Here is a 13,790-nt window from a genome sequence, read left to right as displayed (position 1 = left end):
GGTAAGCGACAACGCTGAGATAGAAACTTATAGAAGAGACAGAGAGAGAAAAAGAAATGGTTGGATAGGCAGGCAGATAGAGAGAGAATAGACAGACTCACGGAGAAGAGAGACGAGGTATGCTGTCCTCTCAGGGTCATAAAGGTGGTGAATGGGGCCAGAGACTTAATGGGATGGAGAAACGTTGTGATTGGCTCATTACTGTGATGGAGCACGTTGCCACGACAATTGGCCTTTTCACCCCCACCCCCTCCACCGTTCCTTGCACACACTACTTTTCTATGCACCACTGCTCCGTGAACTGCAGAGGAGTGTGTGTGTGTGTGTGTGTGTGTGTGTGTGTGTGAGACTAATACAGTAAAAGTCAAATACTTGCCGTAAAGTACCTGCTGCAGTTCAGGTAAACATTAAAGCACTTTATGCTACAAGGTGAAAGCGTAACTCATCTCTTTGCACATCCGTCGAGTAGTACTTGACAAAATTACTGCAGTATCTCACATCTGTCTTGGAAGAGCCCAGGTTCTCTCCGAAACATCGTCACGCATATAAAACACACCAGTTATTTAGCTCACCTAGATCATTTTTATTTCAGTAAAGTATGTTTTGGTGTTTTTATTAACCTTGGTCTATACAGAGAAAATCAGTGGAGAGGAGAACAGGGTTCTCAATAGGATTTCCCCATTAGGTGTGATAAATGAGAGCACATCATCTCTCTGCCACCAAGCCAATCTGTTTCCTCTCTCTCTCTCTGTCTCCTAACCTCACTACCAATCCATTGTTCTTGAATGACATGAAAATTAAAAAGGTATCAAAATTTATTTCCACATTTTCTTTTTTCCTTTTTTTTTTTTCCCATTTCTTTTCTCTCTATGACTTGGCACCTTTCTCCTCCTCCCCAAGTTTCTTAATCCATCTATATTTTTACTTTCACTCTCTAATGTTGTCTCTTTTTCTCCGTCCACAGCGGCGCAGAGGTAGCGGGGTCTTCTGTGCAAACTGTCTGACCACCAAGACATCACTGTGGAGGAAGAATGCTAACGGAGGCTACGTCTGCAACGCATGTGGTTTATACCAAAAACTACATTCGGTAAGTCATGAACAGGCGTGTGAACAGATGCTGTGTCTGCACCAGCTGTACATTACACCGCTGATTACTCTAAACAGAGTGGGAGACCTGTGAGATGAATAGACAAACCTGTACAGTAGTTGTACAGAGGTTATTCCAGTTTTCTTTCAAACAAATTAGAGGAGCGACGAGAGAACAGCTTCACACTTCTAAAGCGCTTTGAATGTAGCAAGACAGACAGGAAAGTTAATGTGATACCTACAAGTGAGCTGAAACTCATAGGTGTATCATCGTACAAATTAAATTCACAGTCCTGAAACCCTCCTCCTCTCCACTCATAGAAGAGCTACGTATTCTCATAGTCATAGTGGTTGTATTGGATCAGGAAACCCAGCTCTTATTTTATAGACTCCATGCTATGTTCTAGTACATCTACAGGGTGGGTTCGACCACTAATTACCATTCCTCCTGTCTGGTCAATTTGCATACTATGCAAATTAAATGGTGCATACTGCAGAAAAATTCTTGTATATATTCTGTGAATCCCGCTGTGAAAAAGTAATATTGTGGAAAAAGTATATTTGATTTGGTGGGTGCTGGGAGTTACAGACCATTTCAGCAGTCACAGTGAGCCAGTTCCATGGAGTGAGAAATATGATGGAATGAATCAACTTTACCATCTAAGCCTGGGGAAAGTCTATGGAAATCCCAAATTTAATTAGACTGCATGAATTACAGATGAGATAAAGACCCAGCCTGGAATTTAGCAGACTTCAGAATACTGAGCTTCCTTACCTCAGATGTGTTTTAAGGGGTTTAAGCTAACTTAACACTTCGATATACCTTTTTAGCTGAAGGGTTTACAAATATTACAAGTGCAAAATGAGCCTTCAGAGCCTTAATGTATATATATTTAGATTCATGTTCACATATTGGCTTTTGAAAAATGAGCTTGTAAAATTTCAAAATGAACAAAAGTGTTTCAGTCTAATAAATCACAGTGTTAGTAAATGCATCAGTGGGGTGACTGGGTTACAGCCCAGGCCACTGTGCTGCAATTATCGAATGGAGCTTTAAAGACCTTTTAGAGGATGACAAGCTATCGCATTTTACTCCTTCCTGCCCCTGCAGACGTCCTTGGTCCAACCCGTTCATCTCATCTGCTGCTCCAATCACGTTCCAGCTCCCTCCACTCTTGGCAATCTTCACGACAACCATATTTTATATCCCATAATAAAAGTTTTATACGCTCTACACACATTATTAGAGAGGATAGCAGCTAGTAAAACACTTGAGAGTGAGAGAGGGGCAGGGAGAGTTATGAATAACGAGGGAGAAAAAGGTAGACGTCGAGGGAGGGAGGGAGGGAGGGAGGGAGGGAGAGAAAGACAGAAAGACAAACAGAGAGATGGGGGAACAAAGAAAGAGGAACAGATGACTGTAAAGAGTGAGGAGAGAGATAATGAAGGTGGAGGGTGTGTGTAAAGAGTGAGAGATGGAGGGAGACAGAGATTAGGAGAGGGGACATCTGAGAAGAGAAGGAGAGAGGGAAAGATGGACAGATAGAGGGAGAGTTATGTGCACCGCCAGTAACGCAGCCCAGGTATTATATCAAACCCAGCCTACAACCATAAAAGTGTACAACAGTACAGCTACCGTGTATGTGTGTGTGTGTGTGTGTGTGTGGTTGGTGATTTGGGTGTCTTACATACTCAGGATTGTACTCACAAAAATCCTTTAAATGATGAGCATCTTGCCATTCATGCACATATCCTGTTAATTAGACTGCTGCCATTATGAAATATCTTGTATGAATTAAATGAACAAATAAATCACTGACTTATCTCCAGAGACCAATGATCCATTCCCCATACCGAAACATATCAAACATCACGTAGTCTCATCCCCCCCTGTGACTTAAGAACCACAATGACCAGCAAGGTAAAGAAGAGGAGGGCATTTAGAGGCGGACAAGGAGGAACGACAACAAACGACAGGCTTGAACAGGATGTGTTAAACGTCTTACCAAAGCAGAGAGAGCAACTATAAAAGACAGGACGTGTAGCAGGCGGAAAGAGACAAGAAGAGGAGAAGGGGAGCAGGAGAAGTAGAGAGACTTGTGCAGTTTCCCAATTCTATACAAAATACTAACTGTAGAGAACGGCTCAGGTGGTAGAGCAGCTTTGCCACCGATCCCTGGGTTGATGGTTTGATCCCCAGCTCCCCCGGAAACCGGTTCGTGTCATGCCAAATCAAATATGCGCATGGTGATCCACTGTGGCGAGCCCTCACAGGAGCAGCAACTACTACAACACACTAACTGTAGAGAATAACAACTAATCTTCATAGTACACTGTTTTTGCAGTTGGTATACAATAAATCATCATTCTGTATTGTTGTGTAACACCGGGGAGTGATACATTGTTTTCGCCAGTGGGTGTGTAAGATGCCACTGCCAGTCCCTCTTATCAAATAACACAGCAAAATGTTTTTCTGAATGTAGTAGTTTTATTTATTTTTCGAGTTGTTTCACCATCATCCGCAATTTCCCTTTTGTCTTTTCTGTGCGTTGCATTGTGGGACAATAGTGGCCATCAATAGCACACTTAAGAGCAAGGGTTTGCTAGCATGTATACTGACTTCTGAGTGGGCTTTCTTTTATCACCTGAGCGGTGTGAACAGATCAAATCCTGCTTAGAATTAGTCATCCTCCATCATCCTCTGTCCCTCCACCCCTCCCTCCTTCCTGTTGTTTTTCCTCTGTATTTAATGTCCCCTCTCTCTCTGCCTCTTCCTCCTGTGTTAACCATATATTACTCTCCCCCTTCCCTCATTTATCTCACCTCCTTTTCTTACTCTTGTCTTTCCATTTTCTTCTCTTATTCTCCTCACCCCTCTTTAGGTAGAAACACAACCACCCTAGGACTAAAAAAATAACAAGAAAAAATTCTGTGATTTGACTGACATCATTTTGTCAATGTAGAGGCTGTCAGTCTTCTCAGTGATCGACTTGTTTTATGATAATGATCCAGGCTGCACAAGGAGCAGTGACGCTGGTCTGAAATTTATGTGCATTATCGTTAAACCACAGGGTTGAGCCTCATAAAGGATTTTTATACGACTAGTTTGGACACAGAAGTTGGAGTTAAGATTGTTGATTCGTGGTCAAAATGAATGTAGTAATAGTTTCTTTGATACACCCCACACACTTTGTCTTTACCTTACACATAAAGTGAGAGAAACACATTCTCAGTCACTCATAACCATAAAGATATACAGAGGAATAAATCATTCTAGTCATAAGAGTTTTGTTGCTTTTTTCTTTTCTTTAAATAGAATCCCCGTCTTTTTGCTTTTCATCTAATTAAACACCTCTTTAATTCCTCCATATTGCTTGGTCCTTCTCTGTGCATCTTTGTGTGATTGGTTTTCATCTGCTGCGGTGCTTACACACACATACAGCAGAGAACTACTAATCACTTCAACCTCCATGGCAGTGTAACTTTCAATAAACTGGAAGTATTTTTCAAGCTTTGAAAAGCAGTTCTCTTTATGTTGAATTTGATATTGTTTCCAGTTAATGCCGTGCGGAGGTCAGTATATGATGTGTAGAGAGGAGGACTGAGTGAAGTTGGTTCTTCAGTAATGAAAGGATAGCAAGTCATTACTTTGGGGATGAAATGTGGACTCTTTACTCTCTTTAAACTGCTCTGTTTATTTTACTTCCAGGAAAGAAAAATAATTTGTCTGGAAATGTTTTTGACTGTGATGATTTTTTTTTGGCACATATTTAGGAATAAAACATCAAAAAGGTTTCATCATCTTTCATAAATCTTTATAAGTTCTTTATTAATCCCAGTCGGAAATTGAATAAGTGAGAAGTGCTTCAGAAATTGTGTGTTGCGGATGTTACTGAACAGTTTTTATTATTTGGAATTCTGCTTGACTTCTACCTGATTAATGAAAGCACTGTGTAAGGCTCTTACACAGTGCTTACTTTCACTTTTTTTTTTTTGTTTAGTTTTTGTTTTGTCTTGTTTTTTTTTGTTTTTTGTCTAGTTTGCACTTTTTATAACTAAATTATAAGAAGCTACCACATAACTTGAGTGAAAGAGATTATGTGATGATAGTTAAGGCATGAATGAAAGCATATGTACATGTTTGTGAAAGGATCTGTTGAAAAGTTGGAGCCAAAGTTGAGCCTTCAGGGCAAACTCAATTGACATCAGATGTGAGCGCTCCCCCTTGTGGTGAGGGCAGAAACCACAGTCCTTGGGAGTGCTGGATATGTCTTTTTTTTTTTTTTTTAACATGTCACACTTAGTTAAGCTTAGGTCAAATCTATATGAAATGAGACACTGATTTGCTTTTTTTAGCAGTCTTACTTTGTAATAATTGTTAGAAACAGTAGCTACAGTTGTCAATCTTCAGTCAGTTTTAGTGCAACTCTTCTATCACTGATTCAGTCCAAACAGGCAGTTTGTTGGCCTGACAGTGAGGTCAGATCAATACTTTGTATTTACTCAATTGTTACAGCTTCTGTTTTATGATGCAGTTAATTTAATTTCACCAGAGTCCGATAACGCTGATCTCTGTATGCTTGACATTATTAGTCAGGTCACACAATCGACCTTAAATAATTTATATGGCAATCTCTATCAAAAAGAAAATTGATCACCACATTTCATATTAAATGTTTACTAATCTTTTTGTTTTTCCATTTTCTTCTGTGTTGTCTTCGTCTTCTAGACACCGAGACCTCTAAACATCATAAAGCAGAACAACGGTGAGCAAATTATCCGGCGCCGAACCCGAAAACGCCTCAACCCCGATTCCCTGACGTCCGAAAACCCTGCCCCCAAGCAGCAACGAATCACCAGTGAGGAGCGCATGAATGGGGAGGAGTCAGACCGAAGTTGTGCATCAATCAAAAACCAGCAGCCGTCCCCTCGCTCACGTTCGCCCCGATCCACTCAAGCCTTTTTAGCCAATCAAACATTGGAGATCCACAGACGCATGCCTCCTCTTCTCCTCCCCTCACATCCCCCCTCCTCGCTGGTAGCTGAGGGCAACGGGGGCATCGCAGAGGGAGGGATAACATCAAAGGTGGAGGGGGGTAAAGGAGGAGGGGGATCAGAGAGAGGCAGTCCGATTGAAAAATACATGCGTCCATCCAAACCGTCTAGTTATTCGCCTCCTGGTTCTCCCATTGAAAAATATCAGTATCCTCTTTTCTCCTTACCCTTACCATTAACCCTCTCGCCTGATTTGACCCCTGAGTCGGATTGGCTCAGATTCTGGACCAAGTACAAGATGGCAGCCACCTCTGGGGTTCCTGGTAGCATCAGTAATCTAAGCAGCCCCGGTAGCCTTGGAAATAACACTCATTATCTCGGTGCAATGGTGACCCCGGTACAGCATCATCAGCAAAGCTACACGGTGCCTTACTGCGCCTCCCCCTATTCTCCTCTTCCGCCGCCTCCAGCTCCTCCTCACTATCCTCCTCCTCCTCTTCATCCACAAACCTCCTCCTCATCATCATCGTTAGAAAATGAGGCTCCTTTGGATCTTGCAATAAGACAACGAGATACAAGTGCTGCAAATGCACACATTTCAACAAATGGTGCTGAGAGGAGAAGGCAGGAGTCGCCACTAGCTGAGAGGTTGAGAGAGAACTGGAAAGGAGAGAAAGATGAGGAGGAGAGGACTGATGAAGGAGGGAACCAGAAAGAGGAGATAGGAAAGGAAGAGAAGGATCATTTGACGAAAAGTCGGTCGAGTGTTTCATCGAATCGCACAATGGTGGAAGTGGCCACACAGGATGACCTGACCAATCGATGCATCCACTGTGGGATCTACTTCCTAGACGAGGTCATGTATGCCCTGCACATGAGTTGCCACGGCGACCAGGGACCATACCAATGCAGTTTTTGCCTGCATGTGTGTGTGGATCGCTATGATTTCACCACACACATACAGAGGGGCTTACACAGGTACACAGACAAGACGTCACAACAGAAGGGTCACACGCAAGACGGCAAAATTCAGAGCGCCACCGTGATGTCGGAGCGCGACTCTCGAAGCGCGACTCCAGAGGAAAACAAAGATGGAGGTGATCATATTGAGATCACACATGGAAGTGATGATGTCGTAGGAGTGTGTCATGATGATCAAGCAGAAGAAATTACAGGCAATGAAGCCAACGATGATGAAACGGGAGCTGAAAAGGAGGTAAGAGTAGAGAGTCATGACAAAACAAACCAGGAATTAGGAGGCGAAACGGTGTCAGACAGTAGTGCTGACATGTCAGAAACCATGGAGGTCACAACTGTTGCTGAGACTAAACATGTAGATGAGAACGCAGAGAGTAATTAATCTGATGCCTTTGACTGACACAAACCTTTAAGAACGCCTTTCATTGGATGAATAAGCTGTATGCCTTCATGTTCCTGGAGGCTAGCTCATGTCAAAATGGGCCTATCCTGGGCACTAAATGGAACACATCCTTATGCTGGAAGCACTCGGCTGTCAAATGGTCAAAAATCATTGTAGGATCCCGCTGAACTGCTGCAGGGACAGTTTGGAGAAATAGCCTGAATCCTCTGTTGAGTGACGGCCACTTGACAGCTCTGTGGCAAGTATTCAACAACGGAGTCCGGGCATGCAGCTGAAATCACCTTTAACAAACAGCCACTTATGTGCTTTCCATATAAGAGGATTGGAAGCTCGACTGAGAGTTGGACTGGTCTCATTTAGGATGAGTTTGAGGAGCTCAGCACTTGCACAGCCACCGTACAGCAGAGCAAAAAATTAAAAAAAAAAAAAAAAAAAAAAAAAAAAACATGCTAGAAGCAAAACACTTAATTTGAACTGAACTAAGCTGATCTGTTATGCACCATGCTAAACTGAACCCCGAGCTGACCCAAACTAGTCTGAAGCATCATTCAGACTGTTTTATCTTGGTACAACCAGATCTGATCTGGTAAGAATGACTTTGTTCTGAGAGTTTTTAACTGTTTTCCCGCTGTGCAAATGGACCCAAAACCAAAAGTTATTTTGAAGAAGGGGGAGTCCAGAGTTAAACCAGTTTGTTCTGTGCTGCAGTTCAGCTGGTGTTACATTGGTACAAAAGGATCAGTTGGTTTCTTTCACTCGTGCCCTGTTGTTACTGAAACTGACTGTGTTCTTGGATCGATGCAAAATCACCACAGCTGCAAAGTGGTGCAAAATGGGAGACTGAATGTGTCTGATTTGACCGTGACTTTTTAAGACTGCTTAAAGCCAGTTTCAACTGGTAAAACCGGTGTCATACCGGACCGAAGTGTTCTCTTCATCCATTTGGATCGAACCAAGTGACATTATTTTCTACCTTCCTCCGTGCCATGATACTAGCTACGTGCCTGGCTGCCTGCCTAATAGAACAACCATCTATTAACCTGCTTAACATTTATATTAATAATAATAATGGTAATAATAATAATGATGATGTTATAGTTCAAAACATGCAATTTGCTACACTTTCCTATATAATATCTTATTTTGTAAAGGCAAATAATGCTTTTTTGCAGGATATGGTACTATTAAAAATTAGTCTATTTGCGATTTTTTTTTTTTTCTCCCTTGTTTTTGAGCTATTTGTTGTTTGGTTTCTTAAGGAGACTTGTTACATTGATAACAGCCGTCTAACAGAAATGGTACAGGAAAAGAGGGGGTTGTGTGTATGTGTGCATTTGTGTAATTGCGTTTCTGTGTGTGAGGATCAAAGGATGTGTCCGTCCCCAAACGATGATGTAAACATAATGAAGGCTTGCGCTTGGTTTTTCAGTCCTCAGGGGTCACACATGTTGCACACCAACCCACCTGTTTCATAGCATGTGACACATCATTTTTACATGTTTAAATGGTTTTAGCATGTTCTCTTATATATGTTCTTATCATGTTCTTTATGTGTTATTAGATCAACATGATCTTAGTATGTAACATTTTTTTTTTCTGTATGTCTTTTACATGTTGTTAGGTTACATGGTTTTATAGAGAGACTTTGGAACTTAGGGAAAAAAAACCCTAAATTTTATCAAAATGATCAATTATTTGGGTTAACTGTATAAACTCCTGCTCTGTATTGTGTGTACAGAGCCTCCTGCCTACAGTGTTTTATTCAGCTGATATCATATTGCTGAGAGTTTGGTAGGTTACCTCTATGTAGCATGTTAGCGTCTTATAAAAATCTGCAAAATAAGTTGCCTTTTCTAGGGATGGGAACTGTTACTTGTTAGACCTAAATTATACTGAAGAAAACACAAGATTGTAAAGTTACATTTTATAATTCATTGAAGTAAAATGATCATGTTTGTATTCAACTCCAACCAACCCATCACACTGATTTGCTATTTATGACCCACTTAAAATCCATCTTCTAAACAAGGTTTCCACAACTGAGCTTCGCTTTAAATTAAATTTTGCATTCTCATAGTTTACTTTTGTGATTGAGAGAGTTGTGACCATCAGGTCCTTGAAAGTCCCCCTGTTCTTTAAAATGAAGTAACACGGTGGCCATCTTGTTTATTTTTATAAAGAAAGAATGACTTCTCCAGCCTTGCTGCCTTAGTTGCTACAAAACAAACAAAAAAAAAATCACCAAGAGACTCCTTTGAAAGAAATAATAAAAGGCTGAATGAAAATGAAAGACAAGAAGTAACAAGCTAAAGAGTGAGAAAAATATTTTTCTATGCTTATCCAAAAGACATGAATGAAAAATATTCCGCCTAGTGCCTGGTAACTTGTACAGTTTTTCTTAATAGGTTTGTCTGTCTGTCTGTCAAAGAGTTATGAGTCATGTCACGCAGAAGCTGGACAAACAAGCTGCCAGCCTGGTTCCCACGCACCAAGTTATCAGAGTCATCGATTATATTTCATTTCAGCCTAGCTGTCCGATCGATTAAGGTACCTGTTCAAATGGTCATGTGTGCATTTTCAGCCCGAGAGAAAGACCCTTGTGTGCTTTAAAAAAATCTTGGTCACTAGTCACCTATCTTTCATTTTCACATGTACTGTATGTACACTACTTTGTAGAGATGTTGAGACTTATGCCTTGGTCACTTGTTTGGAAATTGAAGATGAATTATGGCATGCAGTCATGCCAACAGTGTGCCCGTATCATTCTATAGTGTTTTTATTACTACGGAGGAGTTTATTATTAACACATTTCATCAGTTTTTAGGCGCTTAACTTTTGTCAACAAAAGATCAAATATCATTATTTTTTGAAACCAACAGTGAGATGAGATTTCTTTCTTGCAGAAATTTGAAAACATCAGTGTAACAAAGTATAAAATCAGATGAATTCTCTAGTCTGCTAAGAACTCAGTGGAGCGGTCAGTGTGTTGCGGGGTGCTGGTTGCAGGTTAATACCTCTGGTGCTTAAGCCTTGAATCCGTCTTACATATATATACTCTGTAATTGGAGGCAGTAGAGATTTTTCAGTCTTTGGAATAATTGATATGATGTACAGTATATAAACAAAGCGTCTCAGTTTTTGTTCATATGCTCAAGGTATATTGCATTTGTGTCATACCTTAACAGCAAAAAAAAAAAAAGATAAGCAGAGAAAAGTCGCATGAAAACGCTAAGAAACCTGCAAACTGTTACAACATATTTCCATTGGCGTTGGAAGTCTGGCTCAGACATCTCACTGCTGCTGTATCAATAGGAGAAACCAGTCTATTAAGCAAGTCTGCCATCCTTGTATCTGACATGCAACCCACTCTGGTGTCAAAAGAGTTTACCTAACACCTTTATTATGTATAGCTCCATTATCACACCTGAAAGTGAAGACGTCCCAACTCCATTAGTTACATGGTTTAGAAGTGCTTTTATCCTGAAGTTTGCCCTTTAGTGGGTGAAAGGTCCTATCATACGAGGACTGATGAGGCAGATTCAAAGAACAAAATGTTAAAAAAAAAAAAATCTGTGTCATCAGTTTTTATTCAAAAAATGAAAAGCTGGTTTGAATTGTTTTTATTCTAGTTTCTAGTTTTTAAAATGTACTTATTTTGGGCTTCTCTTAAGGGGCTACTAGCATAATACAAACTGTTTACATTTGCAAATGTAGCAAAAAAAAAAAAGGAATGAAGCATTGCTTTCCTAAAAGACAGAACAAAGGGAAGGATGGAGGGATACCTGCTGAGATGGGTGGATGAGTGCCTATGAGGAATGAATGGAGTGAAGGTGGATAATTAGAGGGAGGGTGGGATCAAATTAAACTTGCAGTGTCTGATGAAAAGAGGTTTAGCTGAATTATCCATTCATCCCCTCTCTTCTGTTTTGCTTCTCTTTACCTCCTTTCAACATGGCTTTTATCTTTCTCATCTATCGTCCATCATTTGACACATCCCTCCCTGTCTTTCTTTTTCCCTCTCCACCTGTTCTGCTATCCTCTGCTGCTCATCTCTCATGTATTCCTCCACCTTTCTCCCTCCCTTCTTTAGATGGAAGTAATCATGAAGGTATTCTCGACCGGTAGTGGGGATTCGAATAGAGGTAGATGAATGGGTTATACCGTGTGATTTATGAACTGACAGGCACCTATCTGCTTATGTTGACTTGGTTTAGGTTGACTTTCTCTCCTACTTGAATGGGCTTTGGGTTTGTGGAAAGGAATTGTTACCAGCAGCAAAACTGTCGCTGATTTGGGTTCATCCCTTTTCAAACGGGACTGAGATTTGTTAAGAATTCAACATTGATTCTCAATCTTTTTAAAGAAGTTCTTTGGTAAAGGTTTTCAAGGTTTTCACTGGATTTCCAAGAAACAGTAGGGGGACGATATGTGTGTGTGTGTGTGGGGGGGGGGGGGGGGGGTGAACTACTTTTGCCTTTTTGTGTTGTGTCTGGTGTTACATCTCATTTTGATGAACCACAAGGATTTCTCAGTGGGCTGGAGACAAATTCTGTTGCCAAAATGTTTGAATGGTTTTGAAAGCTTTTGGAAGAAAATCCTCTCTGTGTATCTACTAAGTTGAGAGAGAGAGAGAGAGAAAAAAAAAAAAAGAACAGAGCCTTGATGGTGAAAACTTTTGTTCACGCACACTTTACACATTTTAAGTGCTCTGCAGAACCGTCTCCTATCCAAATATCTTCTTTTGTGTACGTGCCAGCTGAACATCGTCTCCCGTGAGTCATGTAAGGATACTGTATATCTACAACATAGATGTTAATGCTGACAGGAACGATGGGAGAGCGTTTCACTTGTCACTTATGGTCAAAACAGGCAATTTTGGTAAGAAAAAAGGTTCTGCAGCACACATATGACATGACCTTATTTTACTTCAATATTGAATTGTATGTTTTAGGTTTGATGGCATTTCACATCAGCGTTTACATTGGGGGGCCTTAACAAGTGTTTTAGTTTTTGTCTGTGTCAGAATGTGTTATAGAAAATGATGCTGTTGCTTGCACTCCGTTTATTATGTTCTTATTGCCAAGGAAGGGACAACACACACACACACACACACACACACACACACACACTTACATATACATACATACAGACAGTGGTACGGATTGAGTGTACATTTTGGGGATGTACAGTATTAACCATGGGAGAAAAGGGAGCTAGAAGGCCAGTTTATCATTGGTCAGACAAACACACATGTATGCACACACACACACACACCCACACACACACACACACGCATCAAACTATGTACATTTAACCAATATATTTTAGTAGAATTTTGTCTCTATTCAGTTGAATGGCTTTTATATAGAAAAGATGGGATTTTTTTAGGTTATTTTCTCTTTCATGTTGTATTTTATTCTGCTACTTTTCTGTACGTTATTGTTTTTAGGTTTTATTTCATGCAAAAATGATATTTCAACAACATATTTTGACAGCCAAGAAAAGTTTGTTACACAGCTAAACTTGAAGAATAATGTTGATGATGATGATGATGACGATGATAATAATTAATAAAAGTAATAACAAACATACTGAAAACGGACAATGGGTGTTTTATTCAAAAGTGATTTATGTAATGAAGGAACAAGACGCATACAAGCTTTGGTGCTGCTACAGTATGCGAGTGTGTGGTCTGATCGGGGACAAGCTGCGGACCGTTGGAGCACAGAGGCACACAGACAAGTACGGTGGTTGTGGCTTTCACACCAAGTCAGGTGAATTTTTCTGAAAAGATTTGTGGCAGAAAAAAAAAAAGTAAAACATGCTTCCTGCTGTGCTCTCTGTTCTGCTGCCTGCCAGCTTTTATTATTTTACAAGTATCAGATTATTTGTTTTTCACTTTGATTTTTTAACACACAACACACTGTAGAAATCAAACTGGCTCTGAATAATATGAAGACATACTTTTTCTGCACTTGTGAAAGCTGTGTGTACTATGCTTTTATTTCATGAAAAGATGTGTTTATGTTTGAATGAGCCTTACTGTAATCCCTCTCTTGTCATGTCATTTTGTATTGATTTCAAAAGTTCCCAAAGGATGATCCCCTATAATTTTGCTGTGAACAATCATCGTCTCCAGAGAATAAATCAGAATCTGGTAGTAACCCACTGAGCTTTCCTTTAGATCTATGGTCAAGCCAAGAAGAAATATCACGGTCTAATATTACAATTGAAATTTAGACCCGTTTTCCTCTGAGCTGCGGCCAGGTCAAAATGTCGACTTGGCACACAAGACAATCAGAAGATTTCTATGAAATTTGCTGAGCTT

General features: G+C 40.4%; 1 protein-coding gene across 1 annotated transcript in view; it reads left to right on the top strand.

Moving 5' to 3' along the window:
• trps1 (transcriptional repressor GATA binding 1) overlaps nt 1-7,853 on the top strand; it is a 60,352-nt gene extending 52,499 nt beyond the window's left edge. Inside the window, exons 10-12 of the mRNA XM_022747146.1 lie at nt 965-1,087; nt 5,816-6,431; nt 6,615-7,853. Coding sequence (XP_022602867.1) covers nt 965-1,087; nt 5,816-6,431; nt 6,615-7,441 — 1,566 coding nt within the window. The 3' untranslated portion in view covers nt 7,442-7,853. The remainder of the gene's footprint in view (nt 1-964; nt 1,088-5,815; nt 6,432-6,614) is intronic.
• Nucleotides 7,854-13,790: the final 5,937 nt, after the last annotated feature.

Source organism: Seriola dumerili, unplaced genomic scaffold, assembly GCF_002260705.1.
Source record: "Seriola dumerili isolate Sdu_G_001 unplaced genomic scaffold, Sdu_1.0 BDQW01000110.1, whole genome shotgun sequence".
NCBI lineage: Eukaryota > Metazoa > Chordata > Actinopteri > Carangiformes > Carangidae > Seriola > Seriola dumerili.
This window is presented reverse-complemented; position numbering and strand designations above follow the sequence as displayed.